The sequence below is a fragment of the Sinocyclocheilus rhinocerous genome, unplaced genomic scaffold, assembly GCF_001515625.1.
Source record: "Sinocyclocheilus rhinocerous isolate Xijiao unplaced genomic scaffold, SAMN03320098_v1.1 scaffold1038, whole genome shotgun sequence".
NCBI classification, from domain to species: Eukaryota; Metazoa; Chordata; class Actinopteri; order Cypriniformes; family Cyprinidae; genus Sinocyclocheilus; species Sinocyclocheilus rhinocerous.
In genome coordinates, this window is record NW_015632707.1 from 129,994 (window position 1) to 146,286 (window position 16,293).

Consider the following 16,293-nt stretch of genomic DNA (forward strand, 5'->3'; position numbering starts at 1 on the left):
TAAAGCAAGAAGAAGAAGAAGACGTGTCACGCGCCGGCTGAAGAAGAAGACGCGAACGCACTCAGGACGCGCTCAGGACAGTTCAGACATTGCAGTGCATCAGAGGTAAAAAACGATATAAATACTGTTCAGTTTCTTGCACAGACCGATCGTTTCGTGTCTTTACACATCAATGTATCGTCACGAGCCGCAGGGTTTAATTTGGTTTTGTTTGTGTATGTTTTTTTTTTTTATACTCTCAAAGCCGTGATTCACATTCACTTCCATTATAAGATTGACAGACTGCAATGGTTTGAGTTAAAAATCTCAGTTTGTGTTCTACTGAAGAAACAGTGACCTACATCTTGGATGCCCTGGGGGTAAGCAGATAAACATGGTAAGCAGATAAACATCAAATTTTCATTTTTGGGTGAACTATCCCTTTAATATGCTGCACATCCTGTTTGCTAACTAGCAAGTGAAATATGTTTGAGACTTACACTTTCAACACGGCAAATGGCAGGCGTGCTGAGTTTTCTTCTCACCAGCACCAGCGTGCCAACTGTAGTGCTCAGACTGGTGACCGGAGCATCTGAAGAAGAGACGTCCCAGTCGACTCTATCGCATGATGGCATGCGACACACCCCACCGCCACATCATCTATCACACCATCGTCACTGAAACCCCCCCCTCCGAGGACTCGCCGGCCACTGGGCTGTGTGAAGCGATGGGGGGCGAAGGCCCGGAAGCACGTGTGGCACTAATCCGCCGGCTTATTTGTTCATTTACCCAGAAAAGGCTGATATCTTTAAGAAACAGATCGTGAAGTGACGGATGCTGTGAATAATTGCTTTTTCATCCCTGGCTTATGGAACAAATTGAATTGCCGTTGAAGTGGGGTGAGAGTTGCCGTTTAAGCAGGTATCTCGTGTTTGGGGTGGCAAAATGCCTGACACATATTAGGAATGAAAAGTGGGCTGTTTTCCTGTGCTTCATTCATATTCATTGACTGGAGATGCGCTCATTACTATTGACATTTTTGCAGCGCAGCACGGCCCTCAAATAGGTTTGGAATTAAAGAGCCGTCACAGAAAACTATGAGCTTCATCTTGCCTTGGTGGTTTTTTTTTTTTTTTGCATTGTAAGAAGCCAGCATCACATCATGTGTCAGTGTGTGGATGCATAATAACGCTGAATTTAAAGTCCACAGAACAGCGAAAGAACCACACAAGTTGAGCCTGGAGATTTGGAAGGGTTGTCTCCTCCCTGGATCTTTTAATGTGATCATGGCCATTTGGCTCCATCGCTCAACTAAAAGACTTGCTTGTCTAAATCTGTTTTTGCCTTGGACACAGCAGAAGGTTTTACGTTTAATGTTTTCTTAAAAGCATGCTTATTATAGCATGTCAAGCTTCATGTCTGCTGTTCTCATGACCAAAGAGATTGGTCCGTTTTCAGTCTGACATGTTCCCTGTTTGTTTTTCTAGCTGGGTGAATCTCAGGAAATCTGTCAAGAACGTGTCTAGTGCACATTTCACCACAACATCAAACAAAAGGAAATAAGAAGTTATAATATGCATCAAGAAAATGAAGCCTATTTATTGGATGGTTTTGTATTGATATTAATTTATTGTTATTATTTAAATGTATTTTTTATTTTATTCTAATATTAAACCATTTTAGGGGGAAAAACAATGTATTATGTGGTGTATTCTATATTAGCTCCTTTGTAAGGCTTTTAATTTTGGGGTGAAATGTGATGTTTTTGAGATGCACCCAGTTAATTTATGTATTATTTTTTATTATTATTGAGTTTTTTATTTTTTACTTAATTTTAATAAGGTTTATTGTATTGTATTTATTTATTGAATTTATGACTTTAGTTTAGGCATTTATGACTTATTTGTAGGGAATATGGGACACTAAATAAATAAAAAGTACATTATATAATAAATAACACATAATTTTATAAATGGATAGATAGATAGATAGATTGATTGATAGATTGATAGTAGTGATGCAAAGTATATTTATTTTATAATTCTATAATATATTTAATGTATAATATTTGTTTTGTCTTTTGGTTTTATGGTGAAAAAAAGTTCATTTTCATGAGATTTACCCGGCTTCAGATGCGTGTTTAAATTGCATGCAAATTGACTAAATGAACTTCGTATTGTCAATATAATTAAAGGTACAATAGGAGATCTTGGAAAATGCTAACTTTAGCCTGATAGCACTGAAAGCGAACGTCCCACCCTCCCTGCAATCGCCGTCCAAAGCCACGCCCCCTGAACGCATTTACACTCACAGACCAGAGACAACATTACTACAATAGGCAACACCAGGTTCCCAATTCCAGCCCATGTTCCGAAGTGAAGTAAACATCAACGTATTTCCCCTGCTCAGGGAGGAGGGAGCAATGAGACAAATACATTTAGACCACTTAACTTAATGATTGCTATCGGGATGTGAAGAGACTTTCAACCAGCATAACAAAAAATGTTTCTGAAGACAATCACCTATTGCTCCTTTTAAGTTAAATTTGATAATTGTGCCTATTTATATTTTCCTGATTTCAGCAGTTTATTCTTCAGAGAGCTTTTTCAGTCAGTTTTTACTTCTGCTCTCTCAGCAACACCGAATGTTTAAGTGTGAAGAGAGCTAAAATAAATTAGCTCTTGACTGAACTGATGGAAAACACATGCCAGGAAATAGATTTTGCCAGCTTGCAACACATACTTTGCTATGGTACAGCGCTAGCCAAACATAAATGCGTGCTATGCTAGGATACCGTTCGCCTAAACTTAAACGTGCTTGTGCATGTGTTTGATATATTTGGCCAAACTTGCCAAGCTGAGAATTACACCTGATCCAGACGGTTGAAAAAGGTGTTTATAGAACGTCTGTCTTAGTATGTGAGAAATTATGCTAGTCATCTTTATTTAGACATGATGATGACGAGGCATTACACCATTTATGTGCAATTGAGCTGTAGTGGGTCCATTGTTTCTGTTGTTTTGGTGCATTTTAGTACACTAAATAGATGCACGACCATTACAAAGCAACCAAATGAAAATTTCACGCCAGTTTGACGATATCTCTGCTTTACTTCTGCTGTCACTGGAAATGACAACAGGAGAGGCAAACATGTAATTGGTTCTGATTGGCCGAACCCTAACCCTCGTTTTAGAACGAGTTAGAGATTTGACATTTTGGACAGCACATCAGACTGTGTAAGACATTACTATATTTGGCAGTTCAAACCTTAAGTCTGTGTTTTTAAACTTTTTTTTTCTTTTTCAGTAGCTAGTACTGGGCTAAATTTGTTTGATACGCGTCACATTAAGCCCAGAGGCAATTATGTCGAACGTGTCAGTTGCTCAAGCATCGGATGATGCAAAGACTTCAGCAGCACTGACTCTTAACCCTGTAAAACATGGTATATGAAATAATAATCAGAATTTGTTTTTTTTTTCAAATGGAACAGTTTGCTGCATTTTTAGACAAATTAATTTAAAAAATAAAATAAAAAGTTTGCATGTGTTTTTTGTTGAGTATTATTTGATACATCAAGGCTTCAGTGGCTCATACACTGATATACAGTAGTTGAAATATGGAGCTCAGACTTATGTGTATTATTTATATGCTCAAAATGAGCAAAAATACGCAATTTTTGGTGCAGTTGCTGATATTTACATGGCTGAAAAGTAAGATGAAATTCTGATAGCTTGTAAATTAATGAGATCTTAACAGTATAGCAGACTGCTTACATAAAATGCATATAAATATCAGTTGTCACTTTATATCTCCTTTAAATGCTTAGTTTTATTATTAAATCTCTGTAGTTTTAATTGTGGGGGCAAACATATAATGCAATGTATAAAATTTATATAGCACAATGATGACAAACAATCATGAACAAATATAGGCTTTTGAGGAATCTTTTGAAGAATCTCTATGATATAATATTTGATACATTTTAACATTTAAAAAAAAAAAAGATACATGGATAATCAAGTAAATCTCCAAAAGTCGCTTATGTGTGTGGTTATACAGAAATATCACTAACAATATTATTCTTATATTTTATTAAAATCAGTAAAGATTTAACCCCACCCCGCCAAAAAGAAAGACTTGTAAACCACGACCTTAAGGTGGGCATTTTTATAATTATACTAAAAGATCTTTTGCTTGTTAAAAAGTATAAACAATCAATTCGAGGACATAAGAAGGCTTGTGGATGTTTGTGTAAAACATGCTTTTCAGCAAAGTTTTAATCATGTTTATAATTTAGAGGCCTTAGAAATTTGAGTATCAAACATGATAGAGTAGGTTTTATAGGGTTGTGTTTTATAGGGTAAATGTTTTAGTCCTTAGCTTTTAACCTGTATTCATTGTTGTTGTTTTTTTCTTACTTTAGTTGGCAATGTGCATTTTGGTCATTAGAACATTAGAACCAGCGGTGCCATTTTTTAGTCCACACAGCTTTAGTAGTCCATGCAGTCTGTTTCTAACACAAAGCTTTCTTACACTGTAGCTTCAGAGGACAGGAATATATTGCATGGGTTGTTTGGACTACTTTTATGGTGCTTTTTTTGTGCTTTTCATTTCTGTGTGAACTATTCTTTTAATATCTGTGCTCTAAAGTATGCTTTTCTTTAGGAATAAATGAAAAATCTTTTCCATCGCAGTGTGAAATAGTAATATTACCCAGTGCTGCACAATACAGCCTTATGTGTCTCAAATTGATCTCAAAGGTTTAATTTTACACAGTTCCTCCTCTGGATCTTCCACAGCGGTTGCATCACTTCTTCCACTTCTTTAACTTGACCATTTCAGCTTTCAGTTTGTCTTAATGGAATGTATTATACATGTTCTGCAGTTGGAGCACATGAGAGATTTGTATTAAAATTAAAAACAGGCAAGTGCGCTTCTCTTTCTCTGAACATGTCTACCTTAATCACAGCCTGTCTGATTCTGGCTTGCAAAATCTGAATCTAGCTCAGAAAATCAAACTAAATTATTTAACAGTATTTATTATATAACATTATTTATAACTTAATATAGCCCTCAGTTTTAAGAATAGTATTGTTTTTATTATTTAATGATTTTTAAAACGGGTAAACTATATATGTGTGTGTGCATAATAATTTAATAATTTATTTGAATTACATCAGCTTTAAAAGCATTGTGTTCAGTGTTCATAAATCCAATAGTACATACAGTATATTAAGTATTTTATTGTATAAAAGTAAAAACTATTTTTTTTTCTTTGTGGCATAATTTTCGGCCTTTTGTTTTTTAAGCAAAGAAGTTTTGAGAAAATCAACTTTTACTGCAACATGTCAATCTGTCTTGACCTTTCAGTTTCAGTTTCCTTTGCTCTTTATTTTTTTATTTAGTTTTTATATTGCAAAATATTTATAACTTGCTGCCCTTTGTGTATCTGTGTAGGCTGGTAAAACGATGGTTCATCCAGCAGTTACTGTAATATTTGTACTTTTAAAATACAATTTTAATATGGATATATCTCTAGATGTTATTAGTATGTAGGGGAACCTGGAAATTTCTTGAATACTTTATGGAATAAAATGTTTTTGAGGCTTTAAATTGCTGTGAAAATGTAAATCTTCCCGTTATTTGCATGGCTTGTTTTCCGTATCACACCATCTGTGGGATTGATGTCTGGGCCAGTCAGATTATTACAAAACAAGTCTTCTAGCAAAAGTCAAATGGACTGTGTGAACAAGTCTTTTAAAGCTAGGATTACGTTCTATTCAGGGTTGATGGAGGGAATCTGCCATCCATGACCATTCTCCCACAGTCAGTGTCACTGAGACGAAGCAACGACCCAGAGAAACAGCAAGCTCCACACCTAATCCCTGTAATTGACGCCTTAGTCAAGTGTGATATTTACTAATTATTTAGCATTTTCTCCCCTGTCATTCATAACATGTTGTCACCGTAATGCCATTGACTGTTTTCTGACAGTTTTAAGAGTTTTTGATCAAAATACTAAATAAATATGTAAGTATGAAAGAATTCATATTGCAATGAATTCAAAATATAAATTCAAAAGTTCAAATTATTAATTTTATGTAATAAGCAATATTTTATATATAGCATATTTAGTCAGAAATGTAATGGTACAAGATGTTGACAAATCTTGCTAATCTGCTACTACTTACTAAGTAACAACATTTTTACCACACTTTATGGACTAATAATGTAATGGTGAAAAAAATGATGAAACACTAATTTATGATAGCTAAGGACACAATTGCATGAACATTTATACTACATTATTTACTTTATGGACTAATAATGTGTTTAATAATGTATTGATGAAAATTAGTGAAACGCAATATCTTATGATAGCTAAGGACCAGTGTTAATTTCGTTGACGAAATAATTTTCATCATAATTTATCAACGACATTTTTTTTCACCGACGACAGCGAGACGATAACGAACTAAAACTTTTTGAATGACAAAAACTATGACGAAAATGTATTGACATTTTCGTCAACGAATAAAAACGAGACGAAAATGTTAGGGAGGGTCTCACAGCACACAAGGACTCACTCGCGTCGCATGAACGGAGAATTACACACAAAATTGTCGAATTGTCCGTTTTGACGAGTATTCACGTCGAATTGTCCGTTTTGACGAGTATTCACGTAAACACAGTTGATTACGTCTTAAGTGAACGTAAACGGTAGGGAGAATGTGTATCAGTACATTCCATCCATTGCAGCTGTGCATTCGGTTTTAAAGTGATAGCTGCCAAATATAGTTGCTATTGTTCGAGTCATTGATGTTAATCAAGCAACAACAGAAAGACAGAAAATCACTCACTGCTCTTGACTGAAAAACTTTAGTAACCCTAAAGATTAATTTAAATTTATTTATAGAAATAAATATGTCTGCTTGAAAGAATGAAGAATATGGTAAACAAGTTGCTATAAAGAATGCATGCTTTATGCTATAACATAAAGGCATGTTGTGTGTCACCGCAGTTAAATCAGTATCTATCACGATAAAACCTTAATATCAAACCTATATAATGAGTTTGGAAATTTTAGAGAAATGCTTAATAAATGCATTACACTGTAATTAAACCCATTCTATTTTAGCCGACTAAATTTACTGTAGATTTAGTCGACTAAAACTATTAATCAAGCAACAACAGAAGGACAGAAAGTCACTCACTGCTCTTGACTGAAAAACTTTAGTTGCCCTAAAGATTAATCTAAATTTATTTATTTAAATATATATGTCTGCTTGAAAGAATGAAGAATATGGTAAACAAGTTGCTATAAAGAATGCATAATTAGCCTATATAACCATTGGTATTTCATTAAAAAGAAGACCATGTTCTTGTTCTTTATGAGAAGTGGTTTTATTTAATTTTAACATAAAGGCACGTTGTGTGTCACCGCAGTTTAATCGGTGTCTATCATGATAAAACCTTAATATCAAACCTATATAATGAGTTTGGAAATTTTAGAGAAATGCTTAATAAATGCATTACACTGTAATTAAACCCATTCTATTTTAGCCGACTAAATTTACTGTAGATTTAGTCAACTAAAATCGTATGATATTTAGTCGACTAAAACTAAAAACAATTCAGATGACTAAAATATGACTAAAACTAAATGGCATTTTAGTCAAAAGACTAAAACTAAATCAAAATTTGCTGTCAAAATTAACACTGCTAAGGACACAATTGCATGAACATTTATTCTGCACTATTGACTCCATTTTTAAAAGTTTTGAGTTTGGAACTGACACTTCTGTCCATTTCAGCCAATTATTATGGATGCACCGAAATGAAAATTCTTGTCCAAAGCCGAAACTGAACAAAATGAAACACTGGGTCGAAGGCCGAATACTGAACCGGTTTTTTCACATTTTTTCTCACCACTGCCAATGTGCTTTTTACTATTTTGTCTTGCGTTTCAAAGAGAAGATCAATTACAAAACAACAATTTAAAAGTATTTATTTAACACTGAACATTTTTTAACATTCCAGCAGACATTATACCAACAAAGCACAATTTAACTTAAAATTAATAAGTTAGAAGAAGAATATTTTTGAGACCCCCTTCTTGAATCAGGCATGTATTTTTGTACTGTACAAAAATGCAGCCTTGCTGAGCAGAAGCGACTTTTTAAAAAAAATTAGAAAATATTACAGATCCCAATTTGAACACTGTGTGAATGCTATAATAAATGTATTAATAGAGCTGTTGTAATTATTATTATTATCATTATTATTGTCTTTCTTTTTATGTTATTTTATAGAAAAACTGTAAAATTACAATACTAACATTTATGAATGTTGATGGAGTTCCAGCTTTTATTTTGGCGAAGACCTCAGTGCTGTTTTTTGTTGACAACAACAGATTTATAAATGATTCTCATTACGAATTTGGGAAGATGTTGGTCGCACGTATCGCATTGTCACATGCCTTGTAAAAATTCATAATGTTACTGAGCAACTGACGAGTAACCGTTTCAGTGCAGATTTTCCTCACGCTTTGGACTTTGAACCCTGGCTAACAAGCAGATAGCGCCGCAAGCTCGTGGTAACAGTAACCAGCAACCACCACTTCCTCTTCTCATCGAAGACATGTGATGTAGTACTAAATAGCCTCTCGCTGTCGATTTTGTGTCTTTCTCTGACACTTAAATGCTTCCACACTGTCGACATGTTTGCTGCATTATAAATCACCTCTCACTCTACGTTGGTTGTTATTTGATCACTTCACGTCATTGTTCGGTACAATTTATTCGAACACCGAAAGAGCTTTTTTTGCTATTTTTAGCCAAATTATTTCGGTTACCGAACATTCAATGGATCCCTACCAATTATACATGATTATCTAACTAATAAAGTCACTATCATCTGTATATTACCAACTTTAGTTGTTTCTTAGTTGTGCTCTTCAGTATACTGATATTTACCTTCAATGTCCTCCAGTGGTTTTTAATGAACACGTTTGGTTGTTTTCATTGGTTCAGGGGCTGCCATCGTGCTGCAATGATAGGGTTTCAAACCTGTCCGCAGGGGATGCGTTTTCTCATTAAATGTCTCCCCAAAACCAAACCCTAGTCCTCAATTAGTGCCGTCCATTGTTAATCTGGGCTCACTCCTTGTGCTTTGTTCTTTCTGGCTCCAACCTTATCAGAAAGCAGCACTGTTTATGTTGATTCAGACCAGTGCAGTCCGAGTAATAACTTGTCCCAGCGCGACTTGATGAGCTCACGATTGGCCGGAGGATCGTTGTGATGAACATGTCAATTGAAAAGCCACTGTGAAGTCTGAGGCATTTTAATTAAACCCAGCGCAAACAGTAAATACTCGCATTCTTGAGCTGCGCATGAAATGAAGGTAATTATGATGTGGCTTAATTAGCTGTCGCGGTGATCTTAATTGCTTTTGAAGATGGCTGACCTCCCTTCCTGGGTGTACGTGTTGGGAGCTCAGTGTTGTCACAGTTGTTTCGTTTGCAGGTGTGCGTCTGTTCAAACTATCTTCTGGAGGTTACCCTCTCGGTTAATGTTCATTTATTTTTCCACTTTTTCTGTGTATGTGTGCACGCTCAATTCTCATGTGTATATTTAACACGGCAACAAGTCTATTTTCTGTTCTGAATCTTTTCCATTTCTTATGAAAATGGCAGTAGTGCAGTGCTACTGTCATTTCAAACATTTCCATAACTCTTTTCAATCAGTTAAGGTCCTGAAAGTTGAGCGAATAGCGTATAAGTAGGGCTGGTTGATAGTTGTTGTTTTTTTTCAGCCTTGAGAAAACAATATATATATATATATATTTTTTTTTTTTCCCCCAGTAAGAATAAACCTCACAGCCACTGTATTCAAATGGATTCAAAATATAAAATGTAAGAGGTTTCTGTTTAATGTAAGAAGTAAAATTCTATAATTCAATTTTACCACTGTTTTTCACTGAATTAACTATATATATATATTTTCCTAGCATATATTTTAAATAGATATCATATAGATATTTAATATTTAAAAAGGGTTTTCTCGTATCTTCTAACGTACAGTATATCATTTTGGAAAATGTATATATTTTTATAGTAAATATAATTTAATTCTAAATTATTTTACAAGCCAGGAATTGCTATTTTGGTGTTTATAAAATGACTATTAATTGTCCAGTAATCACAAACTAATTTGTTAGTGGAAAATCAGAATTAAAACATTTACAAATGCTTTTATGTTATCCATTCAGACAGTTGTTGTAATTCTACATACCTAAAGGGTCTGGAAATAATTGAAATGATAGTATTTTCTGGAGAACCGGATTAAGCATGGTTTTATTCTTAGGAGGCCGAGTTGTTTGCTGTGATGAGCTGGATTTGGCACCTGTGAGTTTCCCTCCACACTGCATTAGCTGTCAGCTCTCATCTCCTTCACTGCGTGTTTGTAGCGCGGTCTCTGGAAACTAAAACAATATCATTAAACTTCAACTTCAAATTAAGCCTCTTCAAGACTGTTCCAGACGACACAGTCATTTTCCAGCAGGGCAGCAAACCGCAGGACGCACGCTCATCAGCGGCTTTAATGCTTGGCTGAAATGTTATTTGTTAGCAGGTGCAGGTCAAACTTCGCCACGAAAATCAGAACGAGAGACAGACTCTGCTGCTCGTATGTCAGCGTGAACCTTACAAAAATGCTTGATGCGTGTGTATTTGAGGATTATATGTGATTCATTCATTACCTCACTTCCAGATGCCTGCTTTAGAGCCAGATCTTACTTGAACAAAAATGACTTATTCAAGTGTAAGAGCTTTTCTCTCCAAAAAAAAAAAGAAACCCATTATGTGAGTGCCATTATTCCTGCCATTAACAAATCAAATACTAATAAGCACCGAGCTAAGAATATCACTTCTGCATTGTCAAATCTGGCAGTATGTTTCAAATCTAACCGTACCTTTGTACAGTATGTTTCCTTTGTAAGGAGTAGTTCATCCAAAAATCAAAGTGGTTATTATTTACTCATCCTCATATTGTTCCAAACTCGTGGAGCTCAACAGACAACATTCTAAAGACTTGATGTGGTTTTCCATGCAGTTACAATGAAGTTTTCAAGCAAAAACAGACACAAAAGCACTATTAAAATTGTTCATAAACAACTACTGTAGCTTTGTGTGAGAAGCAGATTAAAAATTAAGTTGTTTTCCACTGATAATTTTTGTTGTTAGCTGCTACGAAGGAATGGAATCAGAGTTGAACTAAAGAACCAGATCAGTCCGATTCAAATGAATCACTGGTTTTATGAACCTAATCAAATGATTCATTGAAAATATTCAAAAGGTTCTTTCATGAACTTCTCTTATAAACTCAATTGAGTCTTTTCCTCACACAAAGCTGTCATACGACTTCAGATGACTTGAAATAAGCTCATGAGTCATATAAACTTCTTTCATGATGATTTTGTGTTGTTTTTGAGGTTTGAAAGCTTCACTCTGTTCATTGTAATTGGATGGAAAAGAGCTTTAAAAACAGTCATCAAAATTTCCGCCACACACGTTTGGAATGACATCAAGTAAATGATGACAGAAATGTCTAATCATGTTTTATTTTCCTGTGTTTCAGGCTCTGTTGGAGAAGGTGGTTGTGAAAAGTGACGGCTTCAGTGTGGATCATCTGGAGCGAGTTTACTCAGTGCTCAGCCAGTGTATTTACCAGCACCGCAGAGACTACGACAAGACCCGTCTGATAGCGGTTGAGTGACACACACACACACACACACACACACATACATCAATATGATGACTTCATGGCCCTGGTTTCCTAAGATCTCATATAAAGGTTACTATTTTCTTTTGCAGTTAATCAAATTTTTGTTTCATGGGTGATTTACCCACACAAGCATATAAATTGTAAATACACATAGTTTAGAGAGGGTTGTGTGCGGTAATTGTACCACATGTTAACAGGTGACTAGGGCTGTGGGATATGGACAAAAAAAACCTATTGCGATTTCTTTGATCAATTTTGCAATTTCGATTTTAATCACGATTTTGACACACACAGACATGCTTTACAGTCATAAATGCATTCAGTGTGAATTTGAAACATATTTCCAAAAGAAAACCAATTAGAGCTTTATCAAGAAGCTGTAACATGTCTCTAGAACAGACATAAGGCAAAATAATCACTAAGTAAAGGTGTAACAAAATGTCTCTAGAATAGACATATGGCAGGAAAAAAAATCACTTCCAGATGCCTCCTTTAGAGCCAGATCTTACTTACAAAAATGACTCATTCAAGTGTAAGTGCTTTTCCCTCCAAAAGAAAGGAAACCCATTATGTTAGTGGCATTATTCCTGCCATTAACAAATCAAATACTAATAAGCACCGAGCTAAGGATATTACTTCTGCATTGGCAAATCTTGCAGTGTTTCAAATCTAATCATACCTTTGAACAGTATGCTTCCTTTGTAAGCAGTAGTTCATCCAAAAAATCTAAATGCTCATTATTTACTCATCCTCATGTCATTCCAAACTCATGGAGCGCAACAGGTGACATTCTAAAGACCTGATGTGGTTTTCCATGCAGTTACAATGAAGTTTTCAAGCAAATACAGACACAAAAGCACTATCAAAATTGATAGTCTTCTGTAGCTTTGTGTAGAAACAGATTAAAAATTAAGTTGTTTTCCACTGATCATTTTGTTGTTAACTACTGCGAAGGGGTGGAATCAGTGAGTTGAACTGAAGAACCAGATCAGTCCAATTCAAATGAATCACTGGTTTTATGAACCTAATTAAATGATTCATTGAAAAAATTCAAACGATTCTTTCATGAACTTCTCTTATGAACTCATTTGAGTCTTTTCCTCACGCAAAGCTGTCATATGACTTCAGATGACTTGAAATAAGCTCTCGAGTCATATAAACTACCTTCATGATGATTTTGTGTTGTTTTTGAGGTTTGAAAGCTTCACTCCATGTTTATTGAAATTGCATGGAAAAGAGCTTTAAAAACAGTCTTCAAAATTTCCGCTACACAGGTTTGGAATGACATTAACTTGAGTAAATGATGACAGAAATGTCTTTTTTTGAGACAGAATTAATTATGTCTAATCGTGTTTTATTTTCTTGTCTTTCAGGCTCTGTTGGAGAAGGTGGTTGTGAAAAGTGATGGCTTTAGTGTGGATCATCTGGAGAGAGTTTACTCAGTGCTCAGCCAGTGTATTTACCAGCACCGCAGGCAGAGACACAAGACCCGTCTGATAGCGGTTGAGTGACACACACACACACACACACACACACATACATCAATATGATGACTTCATGGCCCTGGTTTCCTAAGATCTCATATAAAGGTTACTATTTTCTTTTGCAGTTAATCAAATTTTTGTTTCATGGGTGATTTACCCACACAAGCATATAAATTGTAAATACACATAGTTTAGAGAGGGTTGTGTGCGGTAATTGTACCACATGTTAACAGGTGACTAGGGCTGTGGGATATGGACAAAAAAAACCTATTGCGATTTCTTTGATCAATTTTGCCTAGACTTTAATTATATGCATTTATGGGGTAATTACTAAATTTCTGTGTCAATCCATGTTAATTTTTACCGCGAATAATGCGCTGTCTGAACCTGGCGTTACGTTTGTATGCCCGCCCGGTCTGTTCTGTTCTCGTGCTCCATTTAGGCGCTGCATTCTGATTGGTTCTGATAGCATACTGCGGGAGGTCTGGGGCGCGGAAAATCATGCTGTAAAGCGATTTAGAAATCGCGCATGCTCAAATCGCGATTTTATGACGATTCCGATTAATCGCACAGCCCTACAGGTGGCCCACTTTCACTAAACAATATTTTATTACCTTTATTTGTTTGATTTGATATACAATCCAATACTACATTAAATTTTATTTAGTGTGCTAATGTCAAACATGTAAATCCATCTGTTTTATTTTATTTTTAGGGTTAGGGTTTAATATTTCTATAGTATGTTTAAATTTATGTATATTTTTGATGGCTTTTATGCTATAATTTAATAATTTTTTCCTATGTTCTTTTTAAAAACTTACTACATTAGTTTTATTTATTTATTAGATTTATTTTGTTTAAGATACAATCCCAAACCTTATTTTACTTTTTATATACCTTAATTTAATTTTATTATTATTAGTAGTAGTAGTAGTATTTACTTTTTAATATTTCTAAAGCATGTTTATTTTATTTTCCTGAAGGAAAACCAGTTATAAACTCTGGATTAGGCTATAAATATACTATATAAATATACTGTTTTAGTACCTCTGTAATGTTTTATGTCCAATTATTTGTTGTAATAAATGCTGAGCCAGTAGAATACTAAATTAAAACGATCCTATTATTAACTAGTAGCTCTATACTGACTAATGACTCGTAATATTCAGTTCAGTCATGTGTCGTGTGTGTTACAGCGGCTCAGAGGAGATGGATACACAGTGACTGAACACGGCACACTGAACAGCTGCTGTGTGTTTAAATTACGCCGGCGCACCGATGGTGGAGAGCTCTCGCATGGCCTCCTGGGAAATTATGTGCGCTGTTCTCAAATACAATAGTAATGGTAGCTGCCCAGCAGAAATAGATTAGAATTGCTCTAAGGAATTATGGCCGGCGTGACTGAAGGCTAATTTGCATGTTGTGTACCAATTCCTCTTTGAGAGGACCCTAATGGAGTCGTATTTATTAATTCCAGGATGATTGTATCTTTATCTTATCTTTATCTTTATCTATTGTATGTTTAGATTTTAATCCGCTGGTCTCCGTCAGATCGTTGGATTGTTTGCAGCCGGTGAACTGGAGCTGAGATCCACAGAGGATAGCGGAAATTGAACATGATTTTGTTAATTATTTGCACATTGTACTGTGCCGAAAGAGTAATTCTTATTCAGGTCAAAGTGTAACTAACAATTAAACTATGTCAGATAAAGAGAGTCGTATTAAATCCTTGTATGTTTTGAAAGAACGGAAAGCAGAGTCCTAACTATGCAGTGTGATAAAGTCAGTTTCTTGGTTACTGTTTTTGTCATGTTGCACAGGGTAGCTCCGCCCACAGCGGAATCTCATTGGTCTAAAATTCCTCTTTACAGATTCATCCAAAAATTAAACTTCTGTCATTATTTACTCACCCTCATGTCTATCAAAACCTGATGTTCTCACTGCTCTTTATAAAAGACTCTACGGCTGTCAAGCAAGTTTTAATGAATTATATCAACACAGCTGCTTTATTAATACAAATAATATGGACTACATTTAAGATGATTTTTTTGTACTTAACAAATCTTGTTCGCTATTTACTTTCATTGTCTGGAAGAAAGCAGCTCAGACACTCTGCTAGATGTCTCCTTTTGTGTTTCATGCAAGAAAGAAATCATACAATTTTTGAAAAACATGAGGGTGAATAAATGAACAATTTACATATTAGGGTGAACTGTCCCTTTAAATACCAATTATTTTTGGATTTTGTCACTGTGTGGAAGAAAAGATCATTTTATGTTGGAAACATTTCATCGTTAGGACATAGTATAAAAATAGATCAGAAACTTCTTTCCAAACCAAAATCTGATAGCTGATCGCCTTTGATTTAGTTTCTTTTTACATGAAATGACTTTGTCCTCCAACCTACATTTGACTGCTTCATGTTCTGTCATGATGATTTGAATTAATCATGACATTTCTAGCATACCCATTTACCCATCTTGCCATGGAGCAGGAGGGGAAAAAAAATCCATTACATTAAGGGTCAAAAAAAAAAAACACACACACATTCTAAAGTGTGTGTATGTGTATATATATATATATATATTAGGGATGCACGATATTATCGGACTGATATCGGAATCGGCCTGATATGAAAAATTATGCTGATATGTCTTACCAATAAGAGGAATACATTAACTCACATGTGCTCAGGGTTTGCTAGTGATTAGATCATGTCAGCAGTGTGGCTCATTCATGAAACAACGAATGCACTTACAGAATGATGCGTTCGGTGTGTGATAGAGTAAACAGTAATAGCATGTGCAGCGGCAGCCTCCCCCGGGTCCTAATGCCCGTTCGGTAAGATTGATATATAGTTTATTTATAGTTATTTTCAAACTTTCAATGTACTGTCAAAAAACCTTCATTATTGTTTATTTAATTCTAACAAATAAGTTCTTGATAAAAACTAACCAAAATTAAAAATATTTTGCTTATAATTTCTGCACAGGAGAGACTTGGTGTTGTTTCCAAGCAAAAGGAAATATATCGGTATCGGCCAAAAT

General features: G+C 35.0%; 1 protein-coding gene across 1 annotated transcript in view; it reads left to right on the forward strand.

The window, feature by feature from the left end:
• LOC107742719 (ATPase family AAA domain-containing protein 2B-like) overlaps nucleotides 1–16,293 on the forward strand; it is a 128,776-nt gene that overhangs the window by 109,045 nt on the left and 3,438 nt on the right. The window contains exon 24 of the mRNA XM_016555757.1: nucleotides 11,616–11,744. Within this exon, the coding sequence (XP_016411243.1) occupies nucleotides 11,616–11,744 (129 nt within the window). The remainder of the gene's footprint in view (nucleotides 1–11,615; nucleotides 11,745–16,293) is intronic.